Source organism: Ptychodera flava, unplaced genomic scaffold (genome assembly GCF_041260155.1).
Source record: "Ptychodera flava strain L36383 unplaced genomic scaffold, AS_Pfla_20210202 Scaffold_37__1_contigs__length_1687728_pilon, whole genome shotgun sequence".
NCBI lineage: Eukaryota > Metazoa > Hemichordata > Enteropneusta > Ptychoderidae > Ptychodera > Ptychodera flava.
Genome location: NW_027248359.1, coordinates 1,197,721 through 1,212,651, shown reverse-complemented (window position 1 = coordinate 1,212,651; position 14,931 = coordinate 1,197,721). Strand labels below are relative to the sequence as shown.

At 37.5% G+C, this 14,931-nt stretch overlaps 1 protein-coding gene and 1 long non-coding RNA gene across 2 annotated transcripts; both read right to left on the bottom strand.

Moving 5' to 3' along the window:
• Positions 1–2,121: 2,121 nt before the first annotated feature.
• On the bottom strand, positions 2,122–6,421 carry LOC139127804 (uncharacterized). The gene is made up of 4 exons (XM_070693674.1): positions 6,271–6,421; positions 5,602–5,729; positions 4,253–4,422; positions 2,122–3,463 (listed from the first exon to the last, which is right to left on the bottom strand). Exons 1-4 carry the CDS (start codon positions 6,327–6,329, stop codon positions 3,389–3,391), a joined length of 432 nt encoding a protein of 143 aa, XP_070549775.1. The 5' UTR covers positions 6,330–6,421; the 3' UTR covers positions 2,122–3,388.
• Positions 6,422–7,246: 825 nt separating this feature from the next.
• Positions 7,247–11,541, bottom strand: LOC139127803 (uncharacterized). Its single transcript, XR_011551133.1, has 3 exons — positions 11,406–11,541; positions 10,794–10,868; positions 7,247–7,428 (listed from the first exon to the last, which is right to left on the bottom strand). It is a non-coding gene; the product is annotated as an uncharacterized lncRNA (long non-coding RNA).
• Positions 11,542–14,931: the final 3,390 nt, after the last annotated feature.

Genomic DNA, 14,931 nt, shown 5'->3' with positions numbered 1-14,931 from the left:
ACCTTTTTAGGCAGATATACATGTATTATTTGAGAGGCTGTTGTTAACGCTTCTGGACTTATTCAATATATGTTTCACACACACAAATGTATCTAATGAATTCTGTATTTAAAGCCGCAATCAACTGTTTTATATTTCACTGAAAGCCATGATCTGCTTTTTGCACTTCTACTCTAAAACCCCTGCCAGTGTAAGCACTTCCCTGTTTCAATCTTGCAAGAGTAACAGCGCCACCTTACAATCCTCTGAATGGCTTATTTAATGACATGACGAGCAATGCTGCCTGGGTCGTCCTAGCTCAAATGTTATACTCAATGCGACAAGTTATCGCGATTCATGAGTGTAAAAATTTGCAGTTACCCATGCGGCCAGTGGTCTATCCACTGTTCAGAATAAAACGTGCACAGAAAGCAAACTTCGTATTTGGCTGTCGAGTTTCATGAGGATGTGGCTTAAATGAATCATACAGACATATGAATAAACATTAATATTTCAAATACGATTTGTATTGTATCTAAACCGCCCTGACCAGACTGGTCTCGTTTCGATTCTGTTTTCACCATTTTGTAATCCTGAATCTAATAATACAAAATCTGAGTATTGTTTACAACAATTAGCATCATAAAAAATAAATACCAGAATTTGTAAAAGATTTGAAGTGAAATGGTTTACCACATAAGGTAAGTAAATGTGAAAACCGTTACAAAGAAACAAAAGACTAATATATACTAAAAAGGCACAGCGTAGAGTCATCCGTGAATCAAGGCAAGCTTTCCCATTGCTTTAGTATAGGATACCTTCAAACACCGTACTGTCCACAAAGGAATCATGCAAATAGGGAGGAATATCGTGTTCAAAATCATGAAGTGACGATTGTAATTTTCGCGGGGAATAACCGCGAGAATCCAATCTCCGAAACATATCATTAATATCATACAATGCTTTCATTTATCCGAAATCATTATACAAATCCTATACTTAAGGTTCCGGGACACGTTTCGGGTGTTTCCACAAAATGAATTTCCTGCAAAATAAATGCATCATAAGCCCATTCCAGTATATATTTGATGCAAGCTAAGGTATCGATAAATGCCGTTATGTGAGTGCTGTAATCATTTTACACAATGATCAAGTGACAGTGTATTTGAATAACCTCTATAAACACCTTTCTCTGTACTACAAGTTTATCGTCGACATCATACAACGCATTCACTTATCCAAAGTCATATGTAAATTACTTTTAAAGTTTGCTGGGTATTCAAAAATTTGAGGTCAATTAAAGTATACATTTGATGAAAGCCCAGGTATTTGTAAACGCTGAAATGCGAATGTTGTAGTCGTTTTACATAATAATCACATGACAATCTACTTGACTGACCTCTTAATATAAATTTTAACCTCCTCTGTACCAATGCTGTTTGTTGTTTTATCGATAAATTCGTGATCAAAAGCATTTTTAAATCACGAATCTTACAAAAAGCGTCGTCGGTTTTTTTTCTTTACGTATTGGGTAATTTGTTTTTCGAGACAATGTTTGGCCTATGCTTAATCCATAGTCCAACAGTTTGGAGTTTGTAAATAACAAAAAAGGACGGATAAATTTGGAAGAAAACTGCATTTATCGAGTCTTTATGTTAACAAAAGTCGTCGCTGAATTTTTATATCAGATGAAAAACAAAATGAATGGCAGTTGTTTCAAAATCAGCTAAGTCATCACAACTTGAAGGTCATATGAAAGCGTGACTAAACGACGCAACACTAGTGGTTTAAAGTGAACGATAAACGAGTGATAAAACCGTGTGCATCTGCAATAATAAGCTAGAGTATTGAATTCCGTAAATATGATGTCTTTATTTCAGAGAAAAATTGCAAAAATAATGATGATCGACTGCACATTTTCAAAGGCTAAAGATAACGTTAACCAGTGCAAAAGAGTGTTATTAGAAGTACACAGTTTTGTAACGTTGCAGTGGGCACACTGTCACTGTTATAGAGACATTTAATTCATCTAACACGATTAAATCTAATTTGGGATAATCAGATTGTGAACTAAAGTAAGTTTAATCTGCAATTTTAAGCCCATCTGCTTTTGATCTCTTTAGGCAATGCACTTGTTTTTTGCGAGTACTTTGTAATTTTGCAACATTCAGCTAAAGGGCACCCAACACTTTTGAGAACTTTGTAAAATATAAAGATCCAATTCTCCCGAATTAGTTCCAATCGTGTTATCTATACATTGCTCTGCATCTGATATCTTCAGAGCGATAATTTAATAAAGAAAAAAGAATGTCAATAGAATTGCAATCTCTGGTGTATCCAACAATATACGAAATAGGTTACTACATGCCACTTAAGGTTGGTTCAGGTAGTATGTGCCTCGAAATTAAAAGACTTAAATTTTCGCTCAAATTTTCCTCAGGGATACTTTCAACTATTCACTTTCAAAATCAAGAATGATAATCGGTGTCAGCGCGCAATTTTTGGTACTAGAGAAACAAATTACCCAAGATTCATTACCGATATTTGAAATTCAAAATGAACGCAATCCTTGTGTTATCTCTATGGAGAAAAATAAAACTTTCGATTTAAAACACTGAGACGGTGATTTTTCTTCTTTTACCGAGTGCTCTAACATGAGCCCTCTGATTGGGTAGATTAGAATAGAACTGTAAAAGTTTGAGAGTCTGAATATCTGTCACCGAGGAGAATTCTACTTTAAACACCTTCTATTGTAGGAAGGACACAGATTACCTAAGAAGTTAGAAATACCTATTGCTTTAAATTTGTAAAAGATTGAAGCACCCTTAATATGAAGAAAAATAATGACAACTTGCGAAGAAGTGCATTTTAGCAATCTGTACGAGTACTTACGAATTGAAGGCTTAAACGAGTTGCTCTGATAAAAAATGTGGTGAGATAAAGTTAGATAATATAAATAGAAATGTTTCAAAAATTATAATACTACCAATTATAAGGCACTTACATGGCTACAACTCTACCTAGAACACTTAATAGAATTTAAGATCGCAGTTTTTACAATGAATCTCAGTATATTTCTCAGTATGTTTTAGTTCTGTATCTCACAATAAGGAATGAAGGTCATGTTACTCGGTGCCTCTTGAGTGACCATATGTTCGTAAATAATGTTGAACATGCCAATGTGTGCTCTGTCAATACACCTGTTAATTTGGGGAAGTTTCATTAGAAAAACAAAAAATGGCTAGATTTAATTTAAAGCCTCCACCAAGACGTTTTCAATTCTCACTCACGAAAGCAAAACAGCTGTGACTGTAGACATTCGCTTGCACCTTCGTCTCCGACTGGCGGATAATCTCCGGAGTCAAGTTTAATGTCGCATTAATTAAACGGGTGTAGTCTGCTATGATGTTCAACCTGACATGTCACTCCTCTGGCAGCGAATCTTTTTATATATCCAGTAGAAATCCTTCTCGACTGAAAACGCCTGGGATGAGAGGAAAATAAAGATAGTCATGTCACAGTACACGTTCCTTGAAGATGAAAATACTTAAATATTGGCTAAAGCTTTCTGTAAGGAACGTTAAACTATTATTCCATTTCGAATAGGGATTAGACAATACTTCAAAATCACAGCCAAACTACTCAACACTTGCCAACACATTCCGTGGAAAAGCATCAAAAGAGCCCCATAAAGTAGCAGACGAGAATCATATTTACTTTGAAATTCAAAATATCTGTCGCGAGGCTCATTTTGAATTAACGTAAGCACAATATTTGACTTTCGGCAGTCCCTCGCGACTTCGTCTCCGAAACAAAATCTTACGCAGGCAATCTGGCCAGAGCAAAAAAACAGTAACCGAGAGTGAGTGCAGAAATTACAATGAGTTAAAAACTGCACCGAGAAGCAAAGGTGACACAGCGTATGCGACTGTTTCCAACTTAGCAGGAAACCAAATGTTATGATCGTTTGCATAGTCCTAAACATACGCTTTGCCTATCAAATCATTTTGAAGGATAGGTATAAGGCGGAATTTTTTGAGAAAAAGGTGGTGTATACGTCGACAAAAACTGAATAGCAATAAGAACGTGTCGTGATAGTCGTTTGGAAAACCACATTAATTTGTTAGCTAGTACGGTCGATGCATGCAGTGTAGTATAATTCGACGGTTTGGTGTTGAAACGCTTAAAGCGCACTGAAAAGTTCACGCTATGTCCAATACCATAGCGATAACAAGCACTTTTCATTAAAGATTAAAACTAATAATTAACAAACCTCCTTCACACACTGAACTTGATTCATGGCGACAAGCGAAAATTTGTAAACCTCGTCTTCCGCCCCATCTACTGGTATGGAAACGTTGTTGAAAAGCCCATTGTAGGTATCGGTGGATCTGCAAATGCATGGTTCTTCGTTTTTGAATGTATCATGCAGTCCCGGAGTCACTAGAAAAAACAAAAGATAGCGTATTCGTTTTAAAAAACATTATACGTCATTGCAAAATTTGCCGTCAAAACGGACTATTTGACCTGCAAGTGAAAAGACCTTGCCCTTAATGTGTGTGTTAGAAATTAAGAACTACAAATAGTCATGGAGAACGGAATTTAAACACAATCAGCCGGATCTTGTTGTTTTCAATTTGTGTGTTTATCGAAATGAACAACAGCGACAGACAAATCCCTATTACAATACATGGATGCACGTTTCAAGATAGAAGAGTATTTATAGCGTCGACTAAGGAACCGTCTCAGATTGTCGCATACGTTCAAGAAACGAAATTCCTTCGTTTACATCAAAACCCCCTCCCCCTAAATGAAAGTTCAGAAGTGCGAAATGTTGATGTCTGCCTGAGAGTACAATAAGCTTATGGCATTTTCCTATAGCTACTGAAGAATATGTTTCCCCTGACCTCATTACATCGTCAAGTAATCGATAAAATTTGAGTACTATCACCACCGTCAGCATGACACTAACAAGTTGGAAATAGTTACAGCAAAATTTGTTGGTACCAGTGTGCAGTTTTTGTTTATTTTTACACACAAGGTAAAGAGAACTTGCAATCACAAAATAAAAGTGCGAAACTGAAGTTCAACAACTGACAGTAGGTCAAACCCCCTCCCCCGTAAAGCAATGCATTTCTCTTTTTGAACTTATGCGACAATCTGAGACGGTCCCTAATGCTGTGTCTACTTTGAGTAGGAGCGTTCTATAACATATAGCAAGTTAGGTACCGGAGGAAAATTGACATCAGGGTGAGCTCAGTGCATATTGTTCACTGATTGGCTGAAAAATAATAGAACCATTTAGTCTAATTTAGTACCTAAAGCGTGCTGTGCAATATATCTTATTAATTGTGTATCTATTAAAATCAATCGACATTGCATATAGCTTTAAAATATCGAAGTCCTGGCTTTCATCACCGACCAAAGAGATCGTCCCCTCCATCAGGTGATCATAGCTATCTCGTTACCGCACTTTCCTCTGCAGCCACACAGAATCGAAACATTGAAATGCCTTATTCTGCGAGCCACAGTGGAATTAAGAGCTACAAACCATAAGCTTATTTAATGGGAATAGTGCCTCGGAAGTACACTACTGATGAGAAGTATAAAGTCTGTACGTACAATGTGATACTTCACGAAAGAAAAAATGACCATCAACGTTCACCCATCGTAGAATATTCTCTACAACTCTTGGCAGTTCAGTGTCGTCCATGTACTGCAGCAGGCAATTAGAGAAAATTAAATCGAACCTGAAAGAATATAAAACGTTGGTATATATATATATATATATATATATATATATATATATATATATATATATATATATATATATATATATATATATATAATTAACATATAAAATCAGTAACATATATAACGTATATATATAATATCAATCTATTTATCTGTATAACCATTTATCTATTAATCTATCTGTCCATGTATTATTCTATCTGTCTATCGAGACACAGACAGACAGACAGAGATAGAGTGAGGGAGGGAGGGAGTAAGAGTATCTTTATTTGGTAGACTGTGGAAGTTCTGGGTAAGAATGCAATTAGATATCAAAGAAACCTAGCAAACACCTCGACACCTATACATTACCAACAATAAGAATTTGGGGAGAACTTGAGAGCTGCCATCGCAAAGAGATGACCACACTACTCCAAGGGTGACTGGATGATGGCTAAAACACGAGGGTGAGCGATATGTCGTCCCCAATATCTACAAAAATTACCGCGTAGCTCGACGCATGTCACCATGTGAACTAGCAGCTTATGGTTTACTTACTGGTTTGGCTGGAAAGTAATCTTAGTGACATCCGCTGTGATGAAAGTGATGTTTCCCATTGCACCATTGGCTTCTTCGTTGGCTTGAGAAAAGCCTTCGATTAATTCTACGGCTGTCACGTGTTTAGCTTTCTTCGCTAGGTCAACTGTAAATCGCCTTTAGATTGCAAATTATTCCGAATTTAGCGAATATTGTTAGTAGATATGACAGGGCAAAGTAATGATATCATTTTATGCGTGTGTTTCTCTGGTTTTTTTTGTGTGTGTGTCTATATTTAGCACTTTGATACTCTTAGAGAACGTCTTGTAATATCTAGCTCCTATATGCATCCATGGTGTGTTATATTGTTTTTAAAGGTGCAATTGTATGATGTGTTTGTGACGATGAGGCTGCGTTCACAATAATTGGGGGGAGCTTGAGGAATCGCGATTGGACTCGTCTGTATTTCAGACTTCCACCCCTTAATATCTACCACATCATTTCAAATTCTCCCTTTATATGATTAATTTTTTTTCAAGTCCCCAAAACATTCATAGAGCTGAAAAATAAATATGCATTGCACAGTCCTGCTCGCAGATTTTCGACACTACCTTGTTATAGAAATCCGGATTGGTCAATGAAACCCCCTGAAGAGCACCCAAAATGACAATCATGAGAGAGTATGCAAATTGTGAATTTCCGGTTACACTTAGTGAAAAACACAGCGTGGTGAACTACCGAAGAAAAATCAATTATAAAAAGTACAAGAAATATACCCTAGATGCTACTTATACGAAGAGCAAAACTTTCAAGTCCCTCAAACTACCCCTAAACTCTTCGAATCCCCCGAATTACTCCAGCCGCCCTCCCCCACTGTCACCGTTTGATTGCAGCCTAAATGTTCGAAAATTGTGAATAATACGTGTGACGACGATCTGCGTACACAGTGACCTTGTGTAGTTGTATGCTTTGTATACTATGACTGTCCTTACCCGATACCTGCTGCTAGATCACACACAACTTTGCCTTCAAACGGTGGCAGTGCACCTATGAACTCGTTGACTTCCAATACGCCAAATTCATCCGCGTTCGGGTAGTTACAGACTCGTTTGGTGCCCTCACATGTTACAAACCGTTCATGCCAAAATGCCTCTCGCTTTCGCGCTTGGATCGAGGAATCTGCGAGAAATCATAACTTTTGCGGTATGAATTATACTGCTCCCGTTCTCTCATTGTAAATATATCGCAACTAAAAAATCCACGAAAGTTGATGAAATGTAAAACATATTGAAAAGTTTTAGAATCAATCTTCTTTTCCTAATCAGATATTGATGGAAATCAAAGGTTTATGTTGTGCAAAGTATTACTTTCTAGACTGGATATCCTTTATGAAAACTTGAAGGTAAAAATACACCAAAGAGCATTCGCGAAAAAGTTTATTTTTGAAAAAATGCTGTACTTGCCAAATAGTTATTCAGATAGGTCAGCCCTAAATACTGGCAAGGTTTAGTGATGTTGGTTAAAAAGACTATTATGTTTATTAATTCTGACAACAACGTTTACTTCTATAATTGTTAGATGAAGGAATGAAAATAACATTACGGACAAGTGTCTGTACAAGTCTGATTATTCCGGGCTTGACGTCAAGCATGTCAACTACATTGCTATGGTTATGCACCCAGTGGGGCTGCAGTAGATCCTTGGCCGCACGGCCACTTTGCACACAGATGTTCGCCAGACAGTCTATCGTTCGGTATCCAAGAATGTAATAGGGTTGATCCAGGAATTTAATGAGGTCAACGTTTTTAACAAGGCATTTCCAGTGCTCTGGTGAACAATGTGTCATCGTTTTGTCGTCACAGATTGGTCAATTCGGAGTAGCATAGTACCCCTCGCTTTGATGGAGGGTCCCTGCCCGATTTAACACACTTGGCTATTAACACGGTTTGCTACTGTTTTACTCGGCAAGAGATCACGAGTTATTGAAACAATCCGCGTGTTAAAGAAACTCGTTAAATTTGACATGAATTTTTAAACCACCTAAACAAAAGTCGGGAGGAGTTAAAAATACGACGATAAAAACGATTTTATGTCAGTTGAAATGTTCAAGGTTAAACGGTGACGTTCTTTTTAACGGCAAGGGTTTCACAGGAAATTATGTGAAAGACGAATGAGAATTACGAATATAATATTATAGTTTCCACAACCTAAGTTACGGGTAACGATAATGGAAATATGACGTACACCCCTCCCCTCCATCCCACTTTTTAAAAGCAACGCACATGTCTTAAGTGTGTTCGACACTTGAATCATATGTCGTCTTGAATTTCTTCCAGGGATACTTTACAAGCGTAGACATCTACAATGAGCAGACTAGTTACGTAAGCAGTCTAAGCGTGGTCACTCACAAGGACACATACTTGCAATTTCAAACTTTGGACAAGAAATAAATGAAGGTCTTTCTGGTCCTCGCTACAGAGCCACGACGATGGCATACAGCAAAGTGATTGTGGATAGTGATGGCTACTGGAAAATCATCGTTGAAGTTATGTTTCTGAGCTGACACAACTTTTTGTCCATGGTTCAAACGTAGGTATCTCAAGTGACAATCTTGAAAAAATAATCCCCTCCCCCAAAAAGTGCGTCTTTCATTTATAAATTACGACATGGTGTTGAAGTAAAATTGGACACATCTAATTATCACTGCAGAATGACAATAAATATTACATTTAATAAGTTGATAATAACATGTCTCCAATATATCGATTGCTGTCAGTTATGAGAAGGAGAATTCGGTTGTAGGGACATTTGATACAATGACCCAGATCCGATTCCCTCCTACTTATGAGTCATGTTAATCAGTGATGTCACGGCAATCCATATCGGTAATGGGAAAAGTAAAAATAGTTCTACCACTGTGTTTCGTTGCTGTTGCTACGTTTAGTTCTATCAATCTCGATGTGTAAACGCACCGAGTTTTGCGTGCAGTGCGTTTTAAATTAATAGACCACAATATGATAACTCCGATTGGACTTTATTGAAGGCGGGGGTGTCGGCATCACTGATGTGGATAGGAAGAAACCGCGACGTGTTAGGATGGGTGATTTCACACTGTGATAATAACAGGTTTTGTATTCATCATCTACTAAATTATCTGCGCCGTCCTGTCACTGCATGCACGTTACCAGAGATAAGTGTAGTGTCTCGATATTCATAGCTGTTTTGAAACTCTGTTCTTGGCTTGTCGGTTTACTTGCTGCTCCATAGTGCGATGATTAACTCAATAAAAAACAATTCTAGGAGAATGGTCAAAAGAAGTCAAATGCATAGTGCAGAACGATTATTGTATCTATAAATCCGTGATGGGTGTGGAGAATACAAAGCTTGGAAATTTCGAGTATATATTGTGCGATAATAAGACTTGTGATAAATGGAAAGAGGACATACTCTCAACGACTTGCGATGCGTAAGACTCGGGGTCATTCTATTTGGGCTCCCGTTCCATAATGTTGGGCTCCGTTGAAACGCGCATTACACTGCCGCGTTACCTCGGGTGATCTGGTCAACGTCTATACGCCGGTTCGCAACAATTGATGACTGGGAATAACCCCGCCATGGTGTCATTGGATGCTCAGTGGCCGTTATTTAAGTCGACGACCCTTTTGTACGTTCGGCTACATTATCCCATTGAGAACCTGAGCGTAAATTGCTGTTCGCGTACCAGTAACGTAAAAAAATACCTATAACGTAACACCCACACAATAAACAGACACTGTCGGATACATATGTAAATATTCCGCTATGCTTGATACCAATACCCTCAGTGGTCCCAAAATATGCGGATCCTGTACAACCTGACCCTAGAAAGTAGGTTAGGCAGGCTTGGTTGTTTCTTATGTCAAATGGAACGTCCTCCCCCCCCCACCTCGTCCTGAATAGAAATTAAAGCGACAACAAGGGAACACGGGCGACCCTTGCTGTGGACAGTAAAGTGGATATTCGTGTTTGCCTTGACAAACACATTCCTCTGGAAACTTCGGAGAATATGTTCCAGGTGACCGAGTTCTAACGTATTAAGTCACTGAAGGGAGCAAGACATATCGTCAGCTATGAAATCACTTGTATCGAATCTGTAGATTAACAAATCCAAATGTAGTCATCAGTTAATAGCGACACATAATTTTCACTTTGTGATGGCCACAAGGCTGAACTATAGGCCCGCCAAGATGCCATGAACTTGACGACTGGACAAAGTAGCTGCATATGTCTTTCACGTATCAAATCATGCATGATGTGTAGACTGCATTTGAAAGGTCCCTTAGGCTTGAGATGGATGCTGTGATCTCGCCCTAACGATGCCAACAATGTCAAATATGTCACGGTGAGTTTCCATCGACTTGCTCAACGGTTAGCAAAATAGCTTTTCCGAAAATAATCTGTTTAGACCATCTTATAGGCCATTGTGTAATATCGTTTGCAATATATAGAAGATAAAAATATTGTTGGAAACTATACTAAAGAATAAGTAAGGGCTAATTACTGACCTGTCCCTGCGTCCATAGTCTTATACCAATTCCTGAATAAGAGTACAGGTCTAATGTGTCTATTTTCAATTTATCCTGTAAATATAATGAATAAAAGTTTTTGCATCGAAGTGAAATGTAAGTTATCAACAGTATGGTGCTTAGAAAATTTTGCCCGAGCTTCACTCACGTGCATGTGTAATAACCTTCGTACATACATACATACATACATACATACATACATACATACATACATACATACATACATACATACATACATACATACACACACACATACATACATACATACATACATACATACATACATACATACATACATTATGTACATTCATAGATGGATACGTATCAAATCATGTAGCAGTTCAAACTACAAAATATAAACTGGCACACAGAATACCACGTGATTAGACAGACTTTCAACGAAAGGTATGTGCATTCACTGTAGCTTCAACCTGAACTTTCATGAATATTTGCGTCTGAGCCCAACCCATGCGGTGACTGCGTCCCAACATTGAACTCCTACGCCGTCCTTTCAATAGTGAAATGGAACGACTGTGTCTTATTATTGGACATCTGTACAACCAAGTGGCAACGATTACGAGAGTGACCTACTTGCAATGACAGCGCACAAAATTCCAACAGTGAAAATCCAACTGACTGTGAGCAAGTCGAACGTGTTCCGCTGCAGCTCTGGTTGGTAGAGTGGTCACGCCTAAGAGAACTTTGTATGAACAAAAACACTTTCAGAAGCCTACTGAATGACGTGTAACCGAGCAGTGCATTGTGGGGCCATACCATTCAGGGAAACGGAGCTGCAGTTACAATAACATTATTTGACTAAAAGACAAAGAGAAATCAATTTCCTATCTTAACAGAGTACGTCACTCATGAGTAATTGTCGATAGCTCATCTTAATTATTACAACAATAATAATTATAATACAATGACAAAGTAATTCTGCAGAAATACCTTTCGTTGACTGAATTATCCTGATCAACTGTTTGTATTTTATTACGGTAGACAGTCTTAGAATATTAAATATTAAAGTCTTAAATGTAAATCTTAAAATACGTTTTTTTCTCTCTCTCTTAAGTAAACGTTCCATTTCACGTACTAAAGCGATGTATACGGCTAGTTTCGCCAATTTTTTTACCTCCATGTGTTTGCACTTATATTATTGTGCACTTGTATTGTGATCGGTTTCAGATGTAAAAGCTATGTCAATGTTGCAACGTTAGATTAGATAGTGAAAGCTAGTCTTTATAATAAGAGTGCCACTGTTTAATCGCCACTGTTTACTTCTCGGCCCGGGGCGGCTCACGGTTCCATTGTCGACTGACCTGTATTTAAGCGCTGACAGAATTGAAGGGAGTGCAGGGGAATACTTGCAATAGCAAAGTGGCTGTTCTTCATATAGCTTGCCTTCCCTCCATTGCCGTATAAACTCACGGTGGCAAAGTATGTATGGGTCGACCTGCTGGACTGTCTGAGAAAGTAATGGAATCAATTTATTCTTGCGCGAAGTTAATCTGTCATTCGTAAACATTTCAGAAGTTGGAGTGGACGCATTTTTTTTTTGGCATATGCATAAGGCACACGTACAATCCACTAAATCATATACACGGTATATTATCGCTTCTGTCGTCACTGTGATTAAACTATTCAATATTAGGCACATAGTCGGCACTGGTTGACCTCGTACCACCACTGTGTTCTCCTTATTTGCATTACGAATTGACCTGAAAAGTCAAGGACATTTGTGCTGATCAGACAATTCTGATGTGATCGCGTCCACAGAATCTCACACACAAGCTCAATCGCCTTAAAACCCAAAAACACAGTCAGCAGCAAGGCCATTCGCACATCGCGGCATAAGATGTGAGAAATGAATGACACATTGAAGCAGCGCGGGTGTAGGGAGGCGATATATTTACCAAGATCGCGCTCAGAGAATAGCTAACACGTGTACAGCAGATCGGAAAGGACCAGACCTAATGCGTGTTTTAACGCGACAGGCATAAACTGTTATCATAATGATTTGAAATAACTTTCAATAAAATCATTACAACAAAAATTGCCCGGAAATGCGAACATGTCGAGCCCTGGTTTGATAAGTTTCCCTGCAAACTAAAAGTAAACAGATTGTTTCATATACTTACTATTTTTGTTGTTTACGCATCGAGTCATCAAAGTAGATTATTAATAAGTATATTCGGATACAGTGCCCTAGCTGGTCATCATACCAAAACTCGGCAGGAGATTTAATGCCAAGTAACGGTCAATCATGTTTATATGACTTTTAGTGGTGCGGCATGGCAAATCCATTGTGCATTTTGTGATAAAAGCACCAAACTTGGCTCAGATGTGTCTTAATATATGTTAAACAAATTCAGATACCGAGCCACTGAAAATCTGTTGAAGCGTTGCCATGGCAGCAATTTTCAAAATGGCCGCCATACAAGGTATTTTCACCTAGTAAACGTTAAGTGCAGAATGCGTTGAGTAATTTTGGTTGCATATTTTCAATTAGAAACAATGGGAAGAGTGATTTGCAACTTTTTTCAACTTCTCTTCATCGCCTGTCTTATTAAACGGGTAAATACAGACAAAAACTCAATTCTTGTGCATAAACTGCACGGTATTAGATCCTAGCTGTCAAAAGATGACACTATGTCAGCAGGCTAGAGGGGTCTACATGCACCTCTAGGATAACAAAGCTGTATTTATAGAAGCTTGGGATCCCTAGAATGCGAAATTAATTTTTAACAGAAAAATAAAGGGATGCAATAACTGTTACAATCGTGTTTTGAAGAGTACAGCAAAATCACCATTTTGCGTATACCCACGTGCATTTTTCTGGTAGTACTTGTAAGTCATCTGCTAAGCTTTTTTAACATAACCTGACTTGTAGGGTATCATAAGAATAGAATTTATTCTCTCTTTAAAATGACATGTGTAATATGCAATATCTTCCATAGATTGTTTTATTAAATAGGACCAAAACGTACCCGATACCCCAGAGTTTGCAATGCAAATTATAGCGACTCTCCAAATTCTACCAATGTTTTACCTTGGCATAATACAAAAGGCAATGCTTGTATGATATCTGCTTTTTGTTACAGGGACATGTTAATCATGTGAAACAGACTTCACATAAAAAATTTGGGATGGTCTGGCTCTACCGATCATATTTTAAGGGAAGCGCAAAATCACAGTACTCGAATGCGTTTTCGATAAACCTGTCTTCTTTTAAGTCATCTGCTGAGCTTATTTTTTAATATAACAAGGCTTACAGGGTAGCATTGGAAAGTAATTTTATTCTTCTTTCAGATAAATTATTGTAGTATGCAACATCTTCCATAGTTTACAGAAAATATGACCAAAACTTACCCCATACCCCAAACTTTATATTGCAAATTACTGTCCCTGTTTATCTCAAATTCTACAACCCTTTCACCTAGACATATAATAAAAGGCCATGCCTTGTATGAAAACTCTTTTATTTACTACTGGGACACGTCACAAATATGAAATAGACTTTTAACAGAAAAAAATAAGTCATGTTTAGAAGGGTGTTGTAAAATCACGATTTTGAGACTCACTAATATTTTTGTTAAACCAATCTTCGTTTAAGTCATCTGCCTAGCCTATTCTACATAACCTGGTTTATGGGGTTTCATTAGTAAACCGATTTATTCTTCTTTAAGATGACATATTGTGATATGCAATATCCTTTACAGTTTTCATGAAATAGGACCAAGACTTACCCAATACCCCTAAAGATTAAATCGAAAATTACGGCTTATCTTACATTCTATCATTTTTCGCTACACATAATACAGAAGGCAATATAATGCTTATATGAAATCTGTTTTGTTTGTAACAGACGTATGTGAAAAATATGAAATGAACATGAACATTCAAAGGAGAAGATAATATGATTTAGTAGCCATTGGGATCATATTTGGAGGGGTACCAAATTATGGCAAATTTCCTGAAACATATATTTTTTATCAAACACGCCTTTATGAAAGTAGTCAGCGAAAATCATAGTCACGGATTATCTCAAAATATTATCAACATCGCATATCAAAGTAATTTCTTTCAAGTTTGCTTTGTAAGATTTGATCTAAACAGT

Coding starts and splice junctions, on each gene's coding strand:
- LOC139127804 (XM_070693674.1), bottom strand. CDS start 6,329: ATGGGAAACATCACTTTCATCACAGCGGATGTCACTAAGATTACTTTC. Junction 4,423..5,601: donor CTTTCGTGAAGTATCACATT/GTACGTACAGAC, acceptor TGTTTTTTCTAG/TGACTCCGGGACTGCATGAT. Junction 3,464..4,252: donor AAGTTCAGTGTGTGAAGGAG/GTTTGTTAATTA, acceptor CTCTCATCCCAG/GCGTTTTCAGTCGAGAAGGA.